At 58.4% G+C, this 23,714-nt stretch overlaps 1 protein-coding gene across 7 annotated transcripts in view; it reads left to right on the forward strand.

Moving 5' to 3' along the window:
- Window positions 1-23,714, forward strand: part of SHANK2 (SH3 and multiple ankyrin repeat domains 2) — a 517,908-nt gene that overhangs the window by 167,121 nt on the left and 327,073 nt on the right. For all 7 annotated transcript variants that reach the window (XM_047775007.1, XM_047775012.1, XM_047775005.1 and 4 more), the window contains one exon: window positions 11,197-11,263. In XM_047775007.1, coding sequence (XP_047630963.1) covers window positions 11,197-11,263 — 67 coding nt within the window. The remainder of the gene's footprint in view (window positions 1-11,196; window positions 11,264-23,714) is intronic.

Consider the following 23,714-nt stretch of genomic DNA (forward strand, 5'->3'; position numbering starts at 1 on the left):
GATCCCTGGCCTCGCTCAGTGGGTTAAGGATCTGGCGTTGCCGTGAGCTGTGGTGTAGGTCACAGAGGAGGCTCGGATCCCGCGTTGCTGTGGCTGTGGTGTAAGGCTGGTGGCTACAGCTCCGATTCGACCCCTAGCCTGGGAACCTCCATATGCCGTGGGAAGTAGCCCTAGAAAAAGGCAAAATGACAATAAAAAAGAAAAGAAAAGAAAAGAAAACTCTCCTTATGCAGTAAGTTTCTTCTGTAGCGCAGGGATTAATTATAAGTTGATGTCTTTTTTATCTGAAGGGCGTGACCTGGCCTGAATCCTTTTATAAACACACCAGGAGGAGCCTGAGGGAGGGGGAGGGGAGGACACGGGGAAAGAGGGTTGTATTTCCTTTTCCGTTTCTTCTCTGGAGAAGTCGGGGACACAGAGGACTGGATCTGGAACTTGTCTTCGAAGGTCTGTCGAGTGGCCACGGCAGCTGGGGAGCGTTGTTGAAAGACACGGGTGGGAAGAAGCCACTTGAAGGTGTTTGGGTTTTGATGGCAACAAACATGCTGGTTCATTCATATCTCAGAAGTCTTTCCCCCGTGTGACCCAAGACAGGGGTTTTGGTGAAATTGTTTATTTGGTTTCTTGTAGAAGCTTCGACGTGGGCAAGTGAAATTCCTCCCGAGCACCAAACAACCCACTTCGTCCTCCATTGTCTTGTGTCACCACACGAGCGTGGGTTTCGCTTGTATAATTTAATTGGGTCAACTTTCTTCCCCTCCCTGAATAAAGTAAGACACGTGAGTGCCAGGTCAACCTGGTAGTGTTATCGCCGCCTTCCTGAACTGATGGCTACGGACCGCCATTCTCTCTCTTGCTATTTGGGGGGAAGAAGTGCTGGTTCTGGGGAAACAGGAGTGGCCATTCTTTTCTCACCCTCCTCGGCCCCGTGGAAGGTGCGGTATGGTGGTTTTGTTAGGAGCCGCTTCAGTGAAATTGATGTTTTCAGTTCTTCGTCTCAGTCTTGGAATCATTGCTTTGCTGGCTTGGATTGGGTTGGGAGGCCTCCCTCTCTTCATTCTCCAGAGGGACTTGGGTACCACTGGGGGCAGTTCCTCCTTCTGCGCTTGGGAGGGTTCATCCGAGAAGCTGCCTGGACCCGCGTTTTTCCTGGTGGACCTTAGCCTCTGTTGAAGGCATTTGTATCTGTAGGAACTGGTTTAATCGTTCGGCTGCTGGCCAAGGGTGAGACTTGCGGTGTTATCCCCGTAACAGAGGAGGAGGTGTAGCTGGGCTGTGGTCCCCTTGCCTGGAGGATCTGCACCAGGGGGTCTGGGGCCCTGACCCCTGCACCGTGCTGCCCAGGTGGAGGCTGGCCACTGCCCAGGGCATCCCCTTCCCTCCTGGGCCAGGGCTTGAAGGGCCCTTTCATCCCCAGCCTTGGGGTTCCAGTGAAGGAAGGGCCTCACTGGGCAGTCCCCCAGGAGTGCTCAGGGTCCCCCCTCCACCTGTGGAGGCCTGCGGGTCACCCAGCATGGCAGCATCCTCAGGGCAGCCTCGCAGCCCTGGCCACTTCCTCTGGCTTGAGGCCTGGCCCGAAGCCCCTCTAGACGCGACTTTGCGGTGGTGTGGACACTGCTTGTCTCCACTGCTGCGAGAGGGGTCCCTCCAGGCAGCCTGGTCCAGATGGGGGGTGGGGCTGTCCCTGAGCCTCCGATGACACATCACTTTGCAAAGGCTCCTGGCCCCGCAGGGGATTTGCCAAGACCTCAGGCTGTGGTCTGGAGTCTGCAGATTGGCCCGCTGCCTCTCTGGCTCTGGGCCTCGGCCAAGAGATGGCAGAGACCCGCGTGGAGTTTGTCCGATGGGGTTCAGTGATCTCTGACTCCCGGAGCCAGGGGCCCAGTCCCCGTACCCACATGCTTGCGGGTGCTCAGAACTAGGCCTTCCCCAGCTCCCAGGGCCTCGGGTGTCAGTCGCGTCCTGATCTGCCATCAGAGTCTGAAGGGGGAGCCATGGTGTCATCTGGAAGGAAACCAGGGAGGGAAGGCTCCAAGCCCACGGTTTCTGTCGCTGTCTTGGCGTGGAGCCGTTCTCCAGTCTTGGCGAGGACATGTCAGCATCCCAGAGCCACCTATAAATAGCTGTCTGTGTTAGGAGGCACCTTGCTCTGGCGGCAGCAGGGCGCTTCACCGGGGTAGGGGCGGGGGCTTCCTCTGCACTCGGGCTGCAGGTCCCAGGAGGTGATGGTTTAGCCAGCAGTGAGAGCAGAGGCAGCGTCTCCCTTCACCCAGCTTCCAGCTCCAGCGCCAGTTCAGCAGGGTGTGGCGCCACCATGGGCACCACAGCAGGGCAGCACTGACTCCAGGGAACTGACCACCACCACCAGAGCCAGGAGACTGAGTGGAGGATCCAAAGTGGGCAGCTCAGCTCCCCGGCAGCTTGATTGCTCCAAAAGGTTTCCACGTGCACTGCCCCTCCCCCAACCCTTGCCAGAAGGCAGGAGTTGTTTGGCAGCTAGTTGGAGCCCAGCCCTGGACCAGGTGACAGGTGGAGAAGAATGGGAGTCCACTTGATAGTCAGGCTCAGAGTCATTTCCTCATCTGGTTGCAAGCTTACACAAACCAGGGAGGACTTTGAAACAGACTGAGTTAAATGCTGCGTGGCATAGGACGTGGCATGTAGTGGTGCTCGGTTAATGGTAGCTCTGGGTATGTGGATGGATGGGTGCATGGCAGCATGAATGGGTGATTGGTGGCTGCTGGGTCCATTAGTACGTGACTGGATGAGGGGATGGATGGATGGTGGGTGGAGGATGGATTAGTGGTGGATGGATGAGTGGATGGATGGATGGATGGATCAGTAGATGGATGGATGGATTAGTGGAAGTGTGGATGGATGAATGGATGGATGGATGGGTGGATGGGTGAGTGGATGGATGGATGGATGAGTGGATGGATGGAGGGATGGATGAGTAGATGGATGGATGGATTAGTGGAAGTGTGGGATGGATGAGTAGTTGGATGGATGGATTAGTGGAAGTGTGGATGGATGAATGGATGGATGAGTGGATGGATGGATGGATTAGTGGAAGTGTGGGATGGATGAATGGATGGATGGATGGGTGGATGGGTGAGTGGATGGATGGATGGATGAGTGGATGGATTAGTAGAAGTGCGGATGGATGAATGGATGGATGGATTAGTGGAAGTGTGGGATGGATGAATGGATGGATGGATGGGTGGATGGGTGAGTGGATGGATGGATGGATGAGTGGATGGATTGGTAGAAGTGCGGATGGATGAATGGATGGATGGATTAGTGGAAGTGTGGGATGGATGGATGGATGGATGGATGGATGGATGGATTAGTGGAGGTGTTGGTGGATGATGGATGGATGGATGGGTGGATGGGTGAGTGGATGGAAAAATGGATGATTCAGTGAATGGGTGGCCTGAAACCACAGATGGTGTTTTGCACACAGCGTTGGAGTCTCCCAGGAATCTCTTTGGAAGGAGCCGCCTGATACAGGAAGGGTAGAAATAGATCAGTAGATAGTTTCAGCGCCATCTCCTCATACTCTTCTCCCTACCTGCCCGTCAGGTTAATTCGCCTCCCTCAAGTCTTCCCAGGCCCCGCCTTCTCCCAGGGCTCTCCTGCTCCTGGTGGTACATGTGCCCTCTGCCATGTGAGGTTACTGGCACGTTCTGTTCCTCGATTTTCACCAGGTTGGTCTTTAAGCCCCATGGACTGGGGGGCGGGGGGGACACAGCGAGTTAGGAGACGGAGTAGGATTCCAGCTGTCAGGTTATGAGATGTTCTTGGGGTTTCACCCGGGCCCCCAAGTGTATGGCACAAAGCCTGGCATGTAGTAGCTATGCAGGGTTGGCTTCCCTTATTGACCTGGGGACAGACAACAGGCAGGTCCCTGGTGTGGATGGGGTGGCGCCTCACACCACCTGTGGGACCCTGAGCAGAGGGCACCCCCTGCTGTACCCTGACCTGCCCCTAAACACCCCACCTCCACGGGCACCAGCTCGGCCCTTGGGCACAAGACCCGGGCCGTTTCAGCACCCCGGACAGCTACCCCCTGACCTTCTGCTCTGAGTACTCACTGAGTTGTGTGTCCCTGAGTCCGAAGGGGACATTCACTGAGGTCCAGTGTCTGCTGGCAGGAAACCCGCAAGTGTCGCTGATGGGGTGGTCGGGAGAATCCACCAAACTCAGGCTCAAGGATGAAATAAGCACCTGAAGTGAGGGGCTCCCTGGGAATTGGGGCATTTCCTCTGTGACGGGCCCTCCCTGCTAACACAGTGGCTGGACCTGGGAAAGAGGTTGGGGCTGAGCGGAGCACAGGGTTCTAGAAGGACCTCATTCCCGTGCATTTCAGCGGCTCCGATGGAGCCGTGTCAGGACACAGGTGGGTCGAGAAGAAGCTCCAGGACCAAGGTGTCTGGGTGCTGGGGTTACTGGGGGTGCGTGAGGCAGGAGCCTGGCCCTGGGCCCTGCCCCTCAGGACAAGGCGGCCCCAATTGCTGCCTTCCCCATGACACTGTGGCACTTCCTGAGATGCCACATGGAGACCCCAAACTTTGTCTTCCTTCGATCATAATTCCACGTAAGCGACGCGGTCATGTCACTGTTTCTGAAAATGTTCTCCAGAGGGCATGAGACCAAATCAGTGTGAGCTGCAAGCATTTGTAGTGCCAAACTCTGAGTTATAAAAGCAGAAAAGCCCCCACCTTGTCCCTGGGAGGAGGAGCCAAGCTCTCAGGTTTCCTGGGGGCAGGGAGGGGGTGCCGCCCTGCTGCATGGAGAGGCACTGGGCACCTTTCCCTGCCGGCCGCAAGCTGCCAACGTTCCCCCATCCTCAGGACCCCCCATGGCCTAGTCACCAAGGAGGAGCCCCCTGGGGACCCCAGGCAGGGGGGTCACATCTGCCCTCATACTCTGCATGGTGGTCTCCACACCAGCCTTTCAGGAGGGGCCTCGTGAGCATCTGCAAAGGGTCACGACCTCATCACCCTTCATCCCTCAAGACTCTAACCATCAGTGCTGCCTTTGGGGTGGGGTCCACCGTGCCCATCACCGGGCAGCGTCCAAGCATAAAATGAGCCCCGTTCCGACGCTGACTCTGTCTTGGGGAGAGAGCTGTGGGGACCCCTCCACAGCATGAAAGCCCAGCCCCGAGGCTGCCTGTGGGCGGGGAGCAGCCCGCTTTGGCGGAGGGCAGACAGGAGGTCGCGTATCTTCCCCGGGGGCCCCGGCCGGACCCCTCCTGTGGGGCTCAGAGCAGAGACTTAAAGCCCCCAGGGCTGTGCTTTACGTAACTCGTGGTGAAAAGGCCCCTCAAAGGCCTTTCCTCTTTCCCCACCAGTGGGCATGGGACGGAGAACCGGGTGATTCAGGGTGGGTGGCACGCCCGCTGCCCGTGGCCGCTGTGGACCACAGAACTGGCCACCGTCCAGCCGGTTCCTCCCCCAACACCACCGGCCCCTTGAGACGCCCGGCGAGTTGCTGTTTCTCTGGCCGCCCTCCTGTCCCCCTCCCATTCCACGGGTCTCGCTTCCCCTCTTCTCTGCAGCAGCCCCAGCCCCCTTAGACTGTCCCCTGTGAATCCTTCACGTGACCTGCCAGTGGGTCCCCACGCCCGCCTCCGACCCTCCCCCCTCCCCGCCGCGTCCATCCTGCGCATGACAAGGACCGATGGGCACGTTCACCACGCCGGCCAGCACCCTCCCTGCCCGCACCCCTGAAACTGGGCAGTGGCCTTGAAAGCAGGGGACAGGAGGAGCCCCGTGAGTCCTAAAGAGGCTCCCTGCCGCCCTGGGTTTCTCTCACGGCAGAAGGTCCCCTCAGGGGGACACCTCACGTCCTTACGGTGGTGCCCTCGCGGCCGCTCCGGCCCGTGTCCCCGAGACGGTGTTTCAAGCAAGAAGCAGAAGGACAGTTGAGTCAAGGGCCGCGGAGGGGGAGGGAAGGGGGAGCGGTGAGCGGCGAAGGGCCCTGGAGGACCGTGCTTAGAAGCTCATTTGCCCCCCAGGAACACTCCACCGTAGAGAGCTCTGTGGCCACCCAGCCGACACAGCCTGCTGAGTGCAGCTTGTCCTGGGCCCTCGAGACCAAATCTGTCCTATTGATTTTTCCTTCTGCTGCTGTCCTTCTACCAAGATGTCTGGCTTGTGATTCGTTTACAAGTTAACTTTCCTAACAAATGCCATCAACGATGACAATTCTTTATAGACACACATGACTCTGTGCTTTCATAATTAAGGTAAAGATTCTGGACCTGAATGGCTTGAGTGATGAATGATATTTTGGCTTCATCACAGACTGGCTGTGTGGTGTTGGGCAAGTTACTTAACTTCTCTGTGCCTCGGTTGCCTCACGTATCAAGCAGAGCCGGTGGTGCCCACTTTACAGAGTTGTTGGGATCAAAGAGGGGGTAAAGCTCTCAGAACAAACAGGGTGTCTATGTACGTGTTGATACAGCTTCATTATTATTTTTTAATGATCATTGCTACTTATGCCTGGAGGCACAGACAACAGACCCCAGACTTCTTCCTTCATTATGCATCAAACGCATCGCGAGATGCTTCCTGGATGTCACTGGGGGACCCCTCCTTTGAACCTGGGCCCCTCTCCACTCCCACTGAGCACTTAGTGGATGCTCAAGCGCGGGGTGGGCAGCAGGACAGGCAGGAGGACTTCTGGACCTTGACCTCATCAAGCGAGAAGCAGGCCGTTACGACAAACGTGAGCTTGCGTTGTCCTCACTGGCGCCGTGGGCTCGGTTATTTTAGCCGCAGTGGCCCGCGTGGCTTCCAGGCTGCAGTAACCCGATTTGCAGCTTGAATACTTTTCTTTGGAAGCACATGTTTGCAGCCAAGTAGCTCTTTCGTGCGTCTTGTCAACCCCTCCAAGTCTGAAAGCCTCTGCTCACGTCGCTCCCACCCCACCCCCTTCCGTATATAATCCCCTAATGGACCATCCTTTTCCCGTGACGGTCCAGCCACGCCTCCACGGTCTCTTCAGAACCTGCTTCCTCGTTTCCTGCAGCATCAACAGCTGAGCATTTCCGCATCGTCCAGTTCTAGCTCCTTCTTGCTAAACAATTCTTCCTCCCATCCAGCTCTCTGTTTGCTTTTTACCATAAGCAACCGAGAGGCGCCAGGCCACCACTCCAGCGCTTTGCTTGGGAATCTGCTCGGCTAAACGTCCATGTTCCTGGCTCGAAAGGTCTGCCTCCTGCCAAACACCAGCGCAGACGTCGGCTAAGCTCTAGGCCGCTCGGTAACTGGGATTCCCTCTCCTCCAGTTCCCAGTAACGTGTTCCTTGTTCCCACTGAAATCTCGTCACCCATGGCCTTTAATGTCCGTTTCCTGTCATGCACCTCAAAGCTCTCCCAGCTCTTCCAACCCGCTTCGAAAGCTGCTTCCACATTTTGAGGTATTGGTTACATTAGCACCTTACTTGAAATATGCACACACACACACACACACACACACGCACACACCACACACACATTTATTATGATGGAGGCTGAGAAGCCCAAGATCCAAGGTTGTGATGAGCTGGAGACCCAGGGGAGCTGAGGCTACAAGTCAGTCCAAAAACCTGTAGGCTCAAGACCCAAGAAAGGCTGATGTCTCATCTGGGTCCAAAGGCTGGGAAGGGCAGATGTCCCAGCTCAGAGTCAGGCAGCAGGAGTTCCCTCTCACTCGGCCTTTTTGTTCTAGTTGGGTCCTTGTCCCCTGATGGGACGAGGCCCACCCACACTGGGGACGGGCCCTCCACTCACTTTACTTAGTCTGTGGACTCTGATGTTAATCTCCTCCAAGCGTCTGGGCCGGTCGGGTTGACGTGTAAAATGAACCATTGCACCTGCTGTCAGGTCCTTTGGCTGTATCCCCAGAGGGGGCCTGGCTGGATCGGGCAGCAGTTCCCTGGAGAATTTATTTTCGAGGAACCGCAAGGCTGTTTTCCACAGCGCCTGCACCGTTTTATGCTCCCACCATCGATACACAGGCGTTCCGGCTCCTCACCTCCTCGCCAACCCTTGTCATTTTCCGCCTTTTTAAAAAAATTTTCTATTTTTTATTACTCAATGAATTTATGACATTTAGAGGTGTACAACAATCATCACAACCCAGTTTCACAGCGTTTCCATCCCAAACCCTCAGTGCATCCCCCCACCCCGCAACCTGTCTCCTTTGGAAACCATAAGTTTTTCAAAGTCTGCGAGTCAGGATCTGTTCTGCAAAGAAGTTCATTGTGTCCTTTTTTTAGGTCCCACATGTCAGTGAGAGCATTTGATGTTGGTGTCTCGTTGTCTGACTGACTTCACTTAGCATGGTAATTTCTAGGTCCATCCATGTTGCTAAAAATGCCGGTATTTCATTCCTTTTAGTGGCTGAGTAATATTCCCTTGTGTGTATGGACCACATCTTCTGGATCCACTCCTCTGTCAGTGGACATTTAGGTTGTTTCCTTGTCTCGGCTATTGCAAATAGTGCTGCAGTGAACATCGGAGTACATGTGTCTTTGCAAGTCGTGGTTTTCTCTGGGTAGATGCCCAGGAGTGGGATTGCTGGATCAAGTGGTAGTTCTGTGTTTAGTTTTCTGAGGAATCTCCATACTGCTTTCCACAGGGGTTGCACCAATTGACAATCCCACCAACAGTGTCCTAGGGTTCCTTTTCCTCCACACCCTCTCCAGCACTTCTTGTTTGTAGACTTTTGGATGATGGCCATTCTGGCTGGTGGAAGGTGGTACCTCGTCATGGTTTTGATGTGCATTTCTCTAATGATGAGTGATGTTGAACATCTTTTCATGTGTTTCTTGGCCATCTGTATGTCTTCTTCGGAGAATTGTCTGTTTAGATCTTCTGTCCATTTTTGGATGGGGTTGTTTGTTTTTTTGGTATTGAGTGGTAGGAGGTGTTTATAAATTTTGGAGATGAATCCCCTGTCAGTCGATTCATTTGCAAAGATTGTCTCCCATTCTGTGGGTTGCCTTTTTGTTTTGTTTAGGGTTCCCTTTGCTGTGCAGAAACTTTTAGGCTCAATGTCATTTTCTGTCTTTTGAGAGTCCCCAGCCTGATGGGTAGGAGTGAGGTTTACCTTTGAGGGTTCGGCTGGAGACAAGGGCGGATTCTGACCAGATGCACCAAAGGGACATGGTTCTTCATGATGTGTCACCCGCAGGCCCCTCCTCCCACGTTCGTGTCAGAAATGCCAGCATCCCAGGTCGCTGGCGTCCCCAGCCTCCCTGGATCTGGTCTCCTCACCTGCGTCTCAGTCAGGGACCCACCGTCCGAAGCCCAGGTCCCAGCGGGACGGTCACCCTGCAGGAGCCAGCGGAGCTCCTTCTGCCAGATGTTTCCAGCGCCACCCCTGCATCTGCAGAACCAGGGGCTCCCCCTGAAACGGCCTTTGCTTTCCACCCCATGACCCTCGGCTGGTGTGCATAGGGCTGGCCGTGTGCACGGGGCTGGCCGTGGCCCTGACATTAGCAGGACAGGGAGAGGACTGGATTTAGCTGAAGACTGCTCCTGTTGGTGGCATCCTTGAGCCAGGCACTGAGCAGCAGCCGTGCCCAAGAGGTGACATCCATGTCACCTCCAAGGACAGTGCTCTGGGGCCCCTGGGTCTCCATGGCGCCGCAGCCCCTGGCCTCTGTGCAGTGCTGCATCAGGCAGGGTTCTCCTGGGAAACGGAGCTGGCAGGATGGAGATATATATATATACATATACATTTAAGACATTTCCCGTAAGGAGTTGGCTCCGAGATTGTGGGGGCTGGCAAGTCTGCCGTCTGAAGGGCAGGCTGGAAGCTCAGGCAGGAGCTGGTCTTGCGATCTTGACTCAGAGTCTCTCCTCCAGGAAATCTCAGTTTTTGCTCTGAGGGCCTCCAGCGATGGGGGACGCCCACCCACAGTATCACCGGAAGCCGGCTGATGCCCGATGTGTGTCTGCAGGCGGGCGTCTGAACACTGGCTCATTGGATTGGGGAGGCGGCACCTGCGGGCCCAGGTCTCCCCGGCTGGGCACAGGACCCCAGCCCACATGGGTCAGGTGCAGGTCGCCCTGCGGGCCCCGGGCCCCCCCAGGGGCCTTTGGCTTCACCCACCTGGCTGCCTCAGCGTGTCCAGGACCACGTGGCCTTGTTGCTTTAGTGGGCGGATCTGTGGGGCCCGAGCTGGGCCATTTCCTGTAGGTGCCGTGGCTTTGATGCTCTGCTCGGGCGTGGGTGGAGTTTTTTCCGCTTGATTGAAACCCAGTGAAGAGCTGTGAATGCTTTTTTGAGGTTCTCCCCCTCCCTCTGGTTTTGGGGACCGAGCAGAGGGACGGATTCCCCACGGGGGAGTGTGTTGGAACCAGGCCGGCCTGGTAGGAACACAGGACGCGCGTGCGCGATGGGGGGTTTCCAGGCCCAGCCCCTTGAACTCCCCGCCGTGGTGGCCTTCTGGGCAGAGGACTGTGTCACTAGACTCTGTTGGGATGATGGCCTCATCCTATAGACCAGCTGTAATGGAACAAATAAAAATCATTAGCAATGACAAACGTGGCCAGGGCCCCAGGGCAGGGCCAGGCGGGACCATGTCCCTTCGCACGGAGCCGATGGGTCTGTGGCTGCCGTTTGGAAGGTCCCGCTGGTCCTGCCGCTCGTGACACCGTGGATGGGCCTTGGGGGCCTCTGCTGCCCGAAATCAGGCCGAGAAAGACAAATGCCGTGTGCTCGCACCAAAACGTGAATCTACACCAAACGCACAGAAAAGGAGATCAGATTTGTGGCTCCCAGAGGCGGGGGTGGGGGGGGAGTCGGGGGCTGGGGGGGGGGGAGAGGTATGGACTTCCGGTTACAAGGTCAGTTAGCCTGGAGACGTCACGTCCGGCGTGATGGTGGTAGGTGACACTGCTGGGGGGACATTGCCACGGCGCCAAGAGAAAATTTCGTGTAACCACCTGAGGTTGACCGGGCGTTAGCTGAACTTCCTGCAGGCATGATTTTTCAGACTGTGAAGGTCAAGTCGGGACGCCGTGAGCCTTAGCCTCTGGCGGGGCTGGGTATCAGCTGTATCGCAGTACAGCAGAAACAGCGGGGCATCGTGGCCTGAGGAAACGAGCCGGGGCTGGCCGCGGAGTGCCGTCGGCCGGCGGTGATGCGAAGGCGTGTCTGGCAGTTGGCGTTTTAACGGGGTTTCCGCTCTTGCAGGTGGCGATCATCGCGGGCAACTTCGAGCTGGCCGAGTACATCAAGAACCACAAGGAGACCGACATCGGTGAGCGGGCTGCTCGGGGGGGCACGGGGGGGCTCCGTTTGGCTGTGCTCCTGAGGGGGGCGGAGCCTGCTTTCAGCAGAACGTAGCAGAAAGCATCCTCCTCGCCCTCTTCCTGCCACTGGTGCTCCGTTTCCTTACCTCGTGGCGGGGAGGAGGGTTGGGACAGGGAACTCGGACGCGGGCCGCGCCCCGACGTCCCGCCGGCGCGCCGGATGACTCTGCAGCTAGTTGAGGTGGGTTCATGGAAGCTTCTGTCTCATGCACAATTTCCTTTGAAAGAAGAGACGGCCACAGAGGGAGGCAAGAAGGAGCCAGGAGCTCCCCTTGCTCCGCTTCCTCTTCATCGTGCCCTCTGTCCCCGGCCACTGTGCTGACCACCACTCCCCTTTCTAGTCCCCCTCGTGCCAACCAGGAGGACTGTCTCTGGGGCGCCTCCTCTCTCCCGCCGCCCCACGGGCCCATCCTGCATCTTGGAGGAGCCCGCTGGCCTGTTTCCTCCAGCCCCGGGCTTACACAGGACCTGCAGCGGGGAGCAGTCCCACTGGACCGGCCGCGGTGAGATTTCCAGACGGCGCCCTCCCCTCGAGGGGGTGGGCCGCGGGGCTCCCAGGCGCCTGGAGGAGGAGCCCGAGGGCGTCTGTGTCTCGCTGCCTGCGCTGCTCCCCCGTGTTTGGTGCTGGCGGTGATTGAACCCGTGCGTTTGGCTGTCCCGTCTTTACCGTGTCGAATGTCTGGCTGGCGCCCAGCTGCCTCTGAGGTCCGCACAGGGATGCAGAGCCGGATCTTTGCTTCGTGTCCCTGGAGGCCTGGGGCCGGGCATCAGGGCCTCCCCAGGGCTGCCCCTGATGCTGACGCGAGACCTCCCGCGAGCCAGGGCAAACCGCTTAATTGCTCTGAGCTCCAGGCCTCCACCGCAGCCGCATCAGCATCTCCAACAGAGAGATGGAGATGGATGCGTTAACGTCCGCAAAGTGATTTAGAAAATGAGCTGAGGAGGTCCCGTCATGGCGCAGTGGTTAACAAATCTGACCAGGAACCATGAGGTTGTGGGTTCGATCCCTGGCCTCGCTCAGTAGGTTAAGGACCCAGCATTGCCGTGAGCCGTGGTGTGGGTCGAAGATGTGGCTTGGATTCCACGTTGCTGTGGCTGTGGCTGGCAGCTACAGCTCCCATTCGACCCCTAGCCTGGGAACCTCCATGTGCCGTGGGTGCAGCCCTAAAAAGACCAAAAAAAAAAAAAAAAAGATAATGAGCTGAGCTCCCCCAGTGCCCGCGATGTTCCCCCCACCGCCCAGTCCGAGAGAGCAGGACAGCAGGGTAGGGCTGGCTTGACATCTGAAAACACCGCTTGCTGCAAAGGGGGTCGGAACTCTATCAACCAGGGCAGGCAGCAAAGAGAGGGGTGCAGGCCCTGCCCATGGCTCGGGGATGGTTTGTGGCCCCAGGACTGGATCTCTGAGTTTCTGCCGTGGTTACAAGCTCGGGGCTGCCCTCATGATGCTCACAGAGCAATTGCGACGGGAAACCCACCTCCCAAAGGGAGGCATGAAGGAGCTTCCTTCACGGGAGACCGGGGACTCTGCCCCCGCCCCCAAGCCAGGCCCTACAGATTCATGCCCCCTCCTGCCCCAGACACTAACCCATCCTACTCGAAACTGCCCATTTTAAAACCCGGGCCCGGGAGGGTCCTGCCTCGTCTCTTCCATGCTGAGATGCACCATGAGATGCAAACACTTCTTACACGCAGAGGTTTTCGTGTGATAAAATAGCAGAGGTCTCTGGTGGCCTAGCGGGTTAAGGGTCTGGTGGCGTCAGCACGGTGGCTCCGGTCGTTATCGTGGCTGCGGTTCAATCCCTGCCCTGGGAACTTCCACACGCTGCAGGTGCGCCCCCCCCCAAGTAATACCTGTTTGTTGGTGAAAACAATTTAATTACCACTCACTGGATCTGATCAGTGACTGATTTAAACTGTAAAGGGCCTTCCCTGCCATGGGACAAGCACTCTGCCAGCACACGCACCCTCAGAGCTTCACAGTGCGGGGACGGAGGTTTGAAGCCTGCCTGCTGTACCTTCGCAGGTGCGCCCTGAGGCGGCGTGAGGCTGCTGAGCAGCCTTTACCATCAGTGAGGCAGGGAGTCCAGGCTCCTTGTTACCTGCGCTGAGGACTTTCCCTGGCGTGTCCTGCAGGGAAGAGTTAGTAGGGAAAAATCTGTGCTTCCCCGCCGGGGCCTCCCAGCATCTCCAAAGAAGAAAAATAGAGAGAGAGAGAGAGCCCTCTTCTCTCCTCTGAGTCGTCTGACTGTGCACTTGCGACGGAGCTAGCAGCTGTGCCATCAAAGTCGATGCTGTTGAAACCTCGCAGAGGCGACGCGACGCCCGGGCTGTGGGTCCTCTTTGGACTCGGATAACACTCGATGCTCAGCCTCAGAAGCACGGTGAGCAGACATCAGATCTGATTTAGCATCCTGTTAACTCAGCCCCTGGTGCTGGATGGGTTGGTTGCTCTGTGCCCCCGGGACCACCCCAGCTCTGCACCTGCCCCTGCTACCAGCGGGGCCAGATGCTGGGTGCATGGTGGGGAGATTCTGGGGCCGTCCCTCCCTGTAGCCTGTGCATGGGTCTCATTAAGTCCTGTGTGCGGATCTGTGCCTGCTGTCTCAGAGAGCGGCCCAGGCTCTGGCGGGGGAATAACCCCGGGGAGACAGCCACCCCTTCCTGAGCCTGCGTGCCCAGTGCCGTCACTCCCCGGGTCCTGATGTGGTCGCTCTTTCCATGGCACTGAGGATGGACTTGCCACCAGACGAGGCATTTGGGTTGGGTTTCCCCAGAAGCAGACCTGGAAGCAAGGATTTGAGGGCAAGTGGGAGCACAGGGGTCAGTCTGAAAGGACAGGCCACCAGCTCAGTTGAATGAATGAACAGGTGCGGAGTTCCTGTCATGGCACAGTGGAAATAAATCCGACTGGTGTCCGTGAGGTTGCGGGTTCGACCCCTGGCCTCGCTCAGTGGGTTAAGGATCCAGTGTTACCTTGAGCTGTGGTGAAGGTCGCAGACGTGGCTCAGATTCTGCATTGCTGTGGCTCTGGCTTAGGCTGGCGGCTACAGCTCCAATTGGACCGCTAGCCTGGGAACCTCCATATGCCATGGGTGCGGCCCTAGAAAAGGCAAAAAGACAAAAAAAAAAGAAAAAGAAAAACAGGTGCCTGCAGACACCTGAGGCCCAGTCCCTTTGGGAACTCTGGGGCCGCGGGAGCGTGCCTTGGCCTTGGCCCATCCCAGGGTGAGGCGATCTTTGTATTGACCCACCTGGTCAAGTTCCCGTGAGCTCTGGCCTGCTCCGTGTCAGGGCAGACCCTCCTGGGGCACGTGCAGGTGCCTGTGGCTGCAAGCAGCCCAGCATGTTTCCGGGGCACACTGAATGCCAGGGGGTGCGGGCAGGGCTCTAGCGACACCTCCCCAGCAGGGCTCTCCCATTCGCTGGAGTGACTGGCCGAGCCCGGCTTTGAGGTCAGGCCCATGGGACTCTGAGGCTCTCTGGGCTCTTTTCCAGCAGGCCCTCTGCCTCCCTGTGAACCCAGAAAAACAGGGGGGCCCAGGCAAGCACCTCAGGCAGCCTTGAAGGCTGGGGCGGGGGGTGGAGCCAGGGCTGGTCAGGGTGGGTGGATGGGGGCACAGAGGGTCCCTGGGTCCCGGCCAGCTGACAGGGGGCCAGGTCCAGTGCTCTGCGGCTGCCAGAATTAAGCATCTCTCCGCTGAACTCTGCTCTCCAGCTGGGTTCAGAGGTCGGGGGCAGTGGTGGCGGAGGACGCTCTGGAAGCTGCAGAGAGGCCATCTGAGAATCAGGAGGCTCAGGACGAAGGCACAGGCCCTGTAGACCCGCAGCCTCGCCCTGTGCCGTCAGGACGACCCCTGACCCCCACCCCTACCCCAGGTGTGCTGCCCCTTCCCCGCTCGGGAGGCCAGTCCTGTTTTAGGGCCTCCCTGCTTCACCCAAGAAGCTCCAGCCTGCAGAATCCATTGTTTTCTCCCCAAGTCCTGAGTCCCCCCCCCCAGGCTTCTGCCTCTGTTGTCACGTTTCAAGGAGAAATGTCACTCCTGACTCTCCCACTGGGAGGGCTGCCCACTGCGGGGTCGGGTCCTCGGGAGGTCTCCCTGAGAGGGACAGCGAGCAGGAGGCACGAGGACAAACCCTGGGGGAGCCACCTCCACGGGGCCCCTGAACTCTGACGTGGGGACCTCAGAGGTGGTGGGCTCAGAACTCTAGCACCACTGCCCCCCCCCCCCCGTCCTTCCAGACTCCAGAAGAATTCCTGCCTCCGGAGGGAAGCGGGGCGTCCCCCCGCCCCCGCCCCTGTGCTGCCTGGAAGCAGCCCTAGAAGCCCTGGAGGTGGGGGAACGGCCGCCGTCTCGCCAGGACCACCTTCCCGGCACGTCCTCTCCCCTTGGGCCCCGTGCTGATCTGGGGGTCCGGAGACATTCGTTCATCCCAGGCCTGGCCCTTTAGGGGTGATGACCCAGGGGGCCAGGTGCTCCACGCCTTCCTGCCCTCTGGGTTAGGGAGCCGCGCGGAGAGGACCACAGACCCCTGTACCTTCCAAAGCGGGCACCGCCCATCACCGCTGTTCAAGGGAGAATGGCGCACTCAGCCTCTGATCATTGCACCCGCCCACCGCCCCCACCTCCCGGTCCCCAGACACCCAGGCTGCGTCTCTGTCCCCCACCCCACCCCAGCAAGTGTTCAGTGCTGCTGGCAGTTGATCCCCTAGTTGGGGGTCCCTTGTTCTCCCTGACGGCTCTTGACTCGCTGACCGAAAGCCCCTGAGCCTCCCCACTGCCAAGCGGCACATGCCAGGTTTGGGTGCCTCGGGGGAGCTTGCGCACACGGCAGGTGCTCAGAGCAGCCCCCGAGAGCCTGACCCAGGTCCGGGGTGGTCCCTGCCATCGCCATTTCATCCAGGACCCTCCAGACCTGCGTCTCGGCCGCCTCTCCTCTTCCGATACGGACGTCAGTCTCTGCACTTAGAGCCCCCCGAAACCCAGCGCCGTCACTTCTTGGGATCCTCGAGTTAATTACACTGCAGGAGTTCCCACTGTGGCTCAGCAGGTTAAGAACCTGACTGTATCCATGAGGCTGCGGGTTGGATCCCTGGCCTCGCTCAGTGGGTTAAGGATCCAGTGTTGCCATGAGCTGTGGTGTAGGTCACAGATGCGGCTCGGATCTGGCGTGGCTGTGGCTGTGGCGTATAGTGGCAGCTGCAGCTCCCATTCGACCCCGAGCCTGGGAACTTCCATGTGCCACAGGTACAGTCATTAAAATATATATATATATACCTGCAAAGGCCTTACTTCCAAATAAGGCCCCAGTGATAGGATCCAAGGGTTAGGACCCAGCCACGTCTTTGGGGGGCTGCCATCGACCCGGGGGCGCTTGCGTTGCTGTGACTGTCTCTCCAGGCTGTTGCAGCGCCTGGTGCACCGTGGGGCCTCAGCAGACATCTGCTAATCGAGGGACTCTTTCTCCTGCTGCTCCCACTCCACATGCAGCCCCTCCCCCACACTCTCTTCTTGACCTTGAATCCTTGATGTCCAGGCGCCTGGGGAGTTGGGTTCCCTAGGAGCAGAGCCCTTGTAGGCAAATCATTTCTGGGGTTGGATGCATTTGCAGGAGTGTAAAGTTTTATCCCCCCACCCCCAAGCATGGTCAGGGGCAGGGGCAGTGGGTTGCTTGGGGGGTGGTATTCTCCACCCTCCCAGCCGGTCCTGAGATCGGGGGTCAAGGGTGAGGCTCCATGAGCACATGGCTTTCCCATTCCAGCTCCCATGACCCCGTGGCCTTCCCCCGGCCCCTCACCCCCCGCCCCCACATCCTGTGTGTCTGCTGACACTGCCATCTGAGTCTGTCAAGGTCAGGGCCAGTCTCTGCTGCCCCTGGACTCTTGGGCGGGTGGGCCTCTGTCTGGTATGATTACTGGGCACCTTCAACTTGACTTCCACGGGCCGTCTGTGTCTTGTTGCAGCCTCAGGAATCACAGGAGGGTGCCGGCAAGGACGGCACGGGGGCCTGATCGCTACTTTGAGCTCCAGCAGGTGTTCTGAGCGACACCACAGCGTGGGAGAATACGGAAGAACAGGGTGCGTGTCCCGTACTTGGGGCAGTTGGCCCTCAGATGATGCTCGTGATGCTTGTTGGCAGCGTTCTGTTTATCAGACAGTTGTGGGGCTGGGGTGGCACCTTGGAGAACCCAGCCTCACGTGTCAGGATTCTGAACTCAGAGAGGAACTGAGGGTAAGGCGTGCCTTTGCCTACATCGTGTTGGGTGGCATTTTGTGGCACCGTGTTGGGTTTGCATTTTGGTGAAAGGGTTCGCAGAGTTCACGTTGGGAGTGGGGTTGATCTAGATGCTGCGGAGTGGGTAAATTAAAATGCACCACGTGGCCCTGACTTTCTGCAAACAGCCTCATCCGTGGGACGACTTCTCCAAAAGTCCCTTTAACAGATCCCACATTCTCTGCCTCGGAGCCACGGCACCTTTGTTTTAAAGACCCAAGAGTGCAACGCAGAAATCAGGGCACTTAAGAGGCTCCAATGTGGATTTAGGGGAAAGATGGTAAAGGGGCTGAAACACGGCAAGGAGATGAATGGGCCCGCGGGGGTCTGCGGCATTGGAACCGGATGCAGGATGCCATGTGGATACAATCCTATGCCTTTAAAAGAGAGATGACATCTTGTCCTGAACTGTTCCCTTCACAGTGCGGCCAGCGTCTGTGTTGCTGCTCGCTCGCCGATGCTGTGGTTCCCTTTTTTTTTTTTTTTTTTTTTTAAACTCCCTTCCTCTTTCAAAAATTAAATGTGACCTCCACTGGGTGATTTTATTTGCCCGCGCGGAGAAAGTGATGGTTTAAACGCCAGCCTGAGTACCAAAGTAAATCCCGCTTCTTGTCCCCCAGTGCTGAGCTGTGGCTGAGTCCATGAAGCCAGCAGGTCTTAAAAGCTTTGGCCATCGAGCGTTGGCAAATGGCATTGAGCGATGGGTTGGAGGTCCCCCAAAGCAAGGCTGTTGGGGAGCCGGGGTGCTCAAGTCCGACCTAGTCGTGCAAAGATTAAGCATGTTGCAAGCTGATCAGCTTTGGACTGGGATAACCTATTTTTTACAGCCTTTGTTATTTTTGGTTTTGCCTGGCTGTTTGGGGGGATGCACTGTCAGATGGATTGAATGATATGGGCTGTGCCTCTTCAGCGGAGCAAGGTTTGTGTTTATACGTCTTGTCCTTCTGCAGCTATGGGGAGAGAAGCTAGAGGTTTTTGTTTTTTTTTAAATGAAGCCCATGGAGCTGATGTGTGTTTGGGTGTCTGATGAGCCGCCCAAGGAACGCTTGGTTACTGTTGCTAGGTTTCGAGACCGAGTGTCTGTGTAATTACGCTTCCGATATGTACAATGATGATGGCGAGAGGGTGGTGTTTTCAAACAGATTTCTTCATGCATGCTTTTGGGGGTGCGTGTGCATGGACATGCTTGTGTGTGAGAATGTGAAATCCGTGCTGATACTGAGCCATGATTCTTTAAAAAAAAAAGTACCTGTTTGGTAGCTCTCGCCTGCTGTGCCATAAAATAGATGTGATATGAACGGAGACTTGGGATTTCCTGGCCCGGGGGCTGTGAGATGTGCACTTACCATGACACGCAGACGGTCATATGAAGGAGACGCCGCATCCCTCGGCTGCACGTAGGGCCGTCAGGTGCGGGGACAGCCCACCCTCCTAACCCGTTTCGTTTCATCAGACTGGCGCATTTGGGGTCTGTCTCGCCCTTGCGAGCCTTGGGAACGAGGCTCCCTGAGGAAAGCCCGGCTCCCCTGTCACCCGGAATGATGCAGCCATCACAGCTGTCGCCTGGATTCCCAGACGCTATGTCCAAAGCTGCGGAGGGAGGGAGGGAGGGAGGCGTGGCAAAGCCCCGACAGACGCAGCAGCCCGCTGTCACCTGCCACGGCTGACTCTGCTCCCGTGTCACCTCCCTCTCGGGGCCGGGGGCCTGCGAGGTGTGTGGGGGCTGCCCCGGCCGGATCCCCGTCCCCCTGCACGTGGCCGCCTCCTTGCAGGGTCCCATCTGGCCCCGGGGTCTCCAGCCTCCTCCTCTCCGTGTCCGTCATGTGCTCGTTGCTGCAGCTCCCTCCCCTCCCCCCCGTGTGTACGAGTCTTCCCGTTTTATCCCCACATCCTGAAATGCAACCGATGCACCTGGGTGCCAGCTAGGGTGTGCCCGGCTGTGACACCGCGGGGTGCTGTTGTGTTCTGTCGGCATGGCATTCTTATGTGTGGCTGACTCCCGGTGTCTGTGTCCGGACAGTGTCCACTGGGGGTCCAGTGTGGCCTTGGTCCATCCCAGATGCTGTGTTTGCTGTCATCCTGGGGACACCGGTCGTCCTGGTTCTCGAAGGGCACGGGGGCCCCCACCTCCTGTCCTACCTGCTTCCCCTGCTTGGTCACCATTGCTCTGTTCTGCCCCTGGGGCCCCTCCAGGCCTCCCCAGCTGCCTCTTTATGCGCTCACGCGTGCACGAGGCCTCGGAGGCTGGACACACGTCTTCCTGGGTCCCTGGCCGAACTGCCCCCTGGCTGGGGGACGGGCGTGGCTGCTGGAGCGGAGCGGCCCCGGCTAAGATGCTCGGAGGATCCGCCCACCTGCTTGCACAGGCTTGCTCCCTCCCCTTTTCCGAGTTGACCTGGTCCCCAGCCCTGCCCAGTGGCTCGCTTCCTGGTCCCGAGCAGTTCGGGCCCCTAGGGAAGGCCCCACCCCGACTCCATCCCCCGAGACCCGCTGTCTGCCCTCGAGCCTCCACGGCACCCCCGCACAGCTCCCTCAGAGGCGGGTGAGTCCTTGTGCGTGAGGACCCAGCCCCTTTTCAACCACGATTGTGTAGCCCGATGAACCACCTTCACTGTCTCCGAGTGAAATTCACAGATAAGACAACCTAACACACACGTGGGGGTTTAACTGTCTTGGAAGGACTATGGGAAACGAGGAATGGGCAGACAGGGACCTGCCCGTCCATGAGAGGGAGGGGTGTCGCATGCCCTCGGGCCAGCACCCCTCGGTGACAAATTCCAGAGCCCCCTCGGTGACTCCCGAGGGCCCGCCACCGGTGCTGGGGTTTCCTGACGTCGTGCGCTCGGCTTAGCCAAGTTCTGGACCAAACACTGCATACATTCTTTCACCGCGATGTAGTGGTTGCATTTCCAGAAAGTTTGGTGAATATCCGTGCAAACAGATGTGTGTCTGTGAGTCAGGGGGGTGGGCAGGGTCTCCAAACCCAGGGTCTGCTTCTGCGGCCCGGCCTCTGATCCCGGGACCTGGGTCTCCTGCCTGGGCCCTGGGAGTGTCACGTGGACCCCGGGGTCCAGGGGGTGGCCAGGGCGAGCACCGATGCCCTTCTAGAGGTGGGTGTATGGTCGCTAGGAGGCTCCCCTGCAGCATCAGGATGCGTGTTCCATCCGCAGGACGGCACAGCAGTGGGTTAAAGATCGGGGGTTCCCGCAGTTGTGGCATACGTTGAAACGGTGGCTCGGATCTGCTCCCTGACCTGGGAACTCCTTACACCATGGGGTGGCCAAAAACAAACAAACAAGGCCACAGAGATGGAGGCATCTCCAGGAAAAGGACAACAAATAGCCCCAGACACCGTTTTTCTTCCCCTGGACCAGACCTTGGGGGGCCCCGCGGGCTCTTCCTCGGGAGAGCTGGAGAGAGAAGGAAGGGCAGCTCCCGTGGCCTGGAGGGGAGGACAGGGCTCGGGCCGGGAACCGACCCTTCCCTTAAATCGGTGTGAGGACGGCAGGAGAGGAACGGAGAAGGGCAGGTACGAGTTCAGGTGAACGGGCAGACGTCACTGCAGACGGCTGGCTCAGACAGCTCCCAAACCACACGCTTCTCGCTCATCCTTGGACGGTGGGGGGGCGAGCCCAGGTCTCCTGACCTTGGCCTTGTCCATCACGCCCTCTGCTCTCGCGTGGAGATGTGCAGCTAGTGGAAGGCGGACGCGAGGTGGTGAAGCCGCAGGAGGACCAAATGTTTAAGAACCTCGTGTTTCGCCTCTTGTGGTAGGAATTTATCCGTGTCCTTTTGGTGCCCAGGACAGACATTAAATCTTGTTTTTCTCTTTAGGGCTGCATGCACGGCATATGGAGGTTCCCAGGCTAGGGATGGAACTGGAGCTACAGCTGCCAGTCTACACCACAGCCATAGTCACAGCCACGCCAGATCTGAGCCGCATCTGTGACCTACGATGCAGCTTGTGGTAATGCCGGATCCTTAACCCACTGAGGGAGGCCAGGGATCGAACCCGCATCCTCATGGATGCTGGTCAGGTTCTTAACCCACTGAGCCACAATGGGAGCTCCAGAAAGGAAAATATTAATGAGGAAGAGTCGTGACAGCGTGTGGCCAGGGACTGGGGGCGGGCAGGCAATAAGCTTTGTTCGTTTCTCACTGGGGAGTGATTCCAGTTGCTAGAATCTGTGCCCTCCACCAGTGGACAGAGTGCCCCAAGAGCGGGTGCAAAGGGCTCTGGGACCTTCTAGAATTCTCCAGGCCTCTGTCCACGTGCAGATGGACCGGGCCGAGAGGCCGTCAGGCACTGGGGTGGCCGTGCCTGTGGCCACAGGAGAGTAGGTGCTGTCTCCGGACGCTCACCCGGCTGGATGGTTTCAGTAGAATTTCTCCCCCGTCGCTCAGAGCTGGGGGCGCCGTGGTCGGCAGGTCAGATGTGGCCATTGCCCGCAGGGCCTGGTACCAAGCGGACGTCCGATAAATGCCGCGTGAGATGGCTAGGCGTGGATGTTCTCCAGGGCACCTCCTACCCCTCCCCAGACCCGCCGCCTTTGTGGTCACGTGTTTGGGTCACCGACCGCCCCGTGGGGGCGAGGATCGTGTGCCCGGTGCGCTGGCCACAGGTCACGCTCTAGGGCCGCAACCAACCCATGCTGTCTTCTCGTTGGCGTCACCGTTTAGTGTCCTCATCCTCCAGAGGGTCGTGATGAGCAGCTGAGTTGGTGCGACCTGGCAGAAAGCCGGGGAGAACGGGGAGAGGGAGGGGTGATGGTGGCTGCCACGGGCGCTGCCCTCTGGCGAGGTCCCTGCGGCGATTCCCAGGAAGGGCAGCGTCCAGGTGGTTCGGCCCAGCGTCCCTCTCGGGGAACAGCCCTGGACGTTGGCGTCGTCTCCAGCCCACCCTGAGCCGTTGGCTGAAGGGCGAGGGATCCCGTGGGCCTCCAGCCTGAGCTCTGCCGTGTCTGTCTCCTTGTTCCGCTCATGAAGTGCCTCGGGCCATCGCATCCTGTCTCGCGAGCAGATGTCGCTCCTGGGGGCCTTGTCCGGGTCAACCGTGGGAAGACCTTCTTCCTTTTGCCGCTCGCGGGTCTTGTCTAGACGAGATCGCCAGCGGGTGCAGAGCCAGCCGTACCTGTCAGGCTCGCCGAAGGAGGAAGGCGCGAGGCCAAGTCATAAAGCAAGCGAGACTTCCCAGGGCGTCCGAAACCAAGGGCTGAGCCCGGCTGGCGCCCGCCCCGACCGCGAGAAGATAGCCTTTTAAAGGGTCACAGTGGGAATTTGTGGCGAGGACCATGAAGGAAGGTCACGCAGTTTGAGGAAGGGGTGTGTGTTGGGGGTCGAGTCCCAGGACCCAGCGATGTGGCAGGGATGACTGTGAGGGAAGGAGGACACAAAATGAGAGGGTGGTTGGGGTCTGAGTCTCCCGGCCAGGCAGGTGCAGCCACAGGAGCTGACGTGCGGGGGCACAGTTCCTCTTTCTAGGGGTTCATCTCCGCAGGCACTTCTTTCCTGTGGGCCGTTGTCTCTTGCTGTCCAGCTCTAATGGCTCCCTTCTCGGGGAGGGGGCTTCCTCCATCCTCCTGGGAACCTATCCGTGTGGAATTCATGTAAAGGTAGGCTCGTGGCTTAGTGTCTCAGAATAGTCCCCGAGTTCTGGGATGCCACGGTTGTCATGGCAACGGTTCTCCAACTGGGGAACCGCAAACCTTAGCCTGTGAACTGCATGGGTTCCGACTGCAGGTTGCACCTCCTGGGGGACCGCCATCAGCAGGCAGAGGTACCAGAGGGACCTGGGGACTGTCGGCCCCCCACCTGTCCCCTCCCCACAGGTGCCCGTGACCGGCTTCCATCTCTTTGACGTTTGGGATGGAGGGAGGATGGCGAGTGGAAGGAATGACTGTGTAGGGGGGTGAAGAGCAGAGGCATGCTCACCCCGCCCCAAGGAAGCAGGTTCTTGGGGTGGGGAGGGGTCCTGGGTTCCCTTCCTTGTAGCAAAAGCCAAGAGATCCCCAACTCCTGGCCAGGCTCCAGCGTGACCCCAGATTCCACAGTAAGCAAAGGAGCTCATGCCACTTAAGATGGGCTTGGAGGACCCACACCCACGAGCTGGTACCAATGTGGTCC

This window comes from Phacochoerus africanus, chromosome 4 (genome assembly GCF_016906955.1).
Source record: "Phacochoerus africanus isolate WHEZ1 chromosome 4, ROS_Pafr_v1, whole genome shotgun sequence".
Lineage (NCBI taxonomy): Eukaryota > Metazoa > Chordata > Mammalia > Artiodactyla > Suidae > Phacochoerus > Phacochoerus africanus.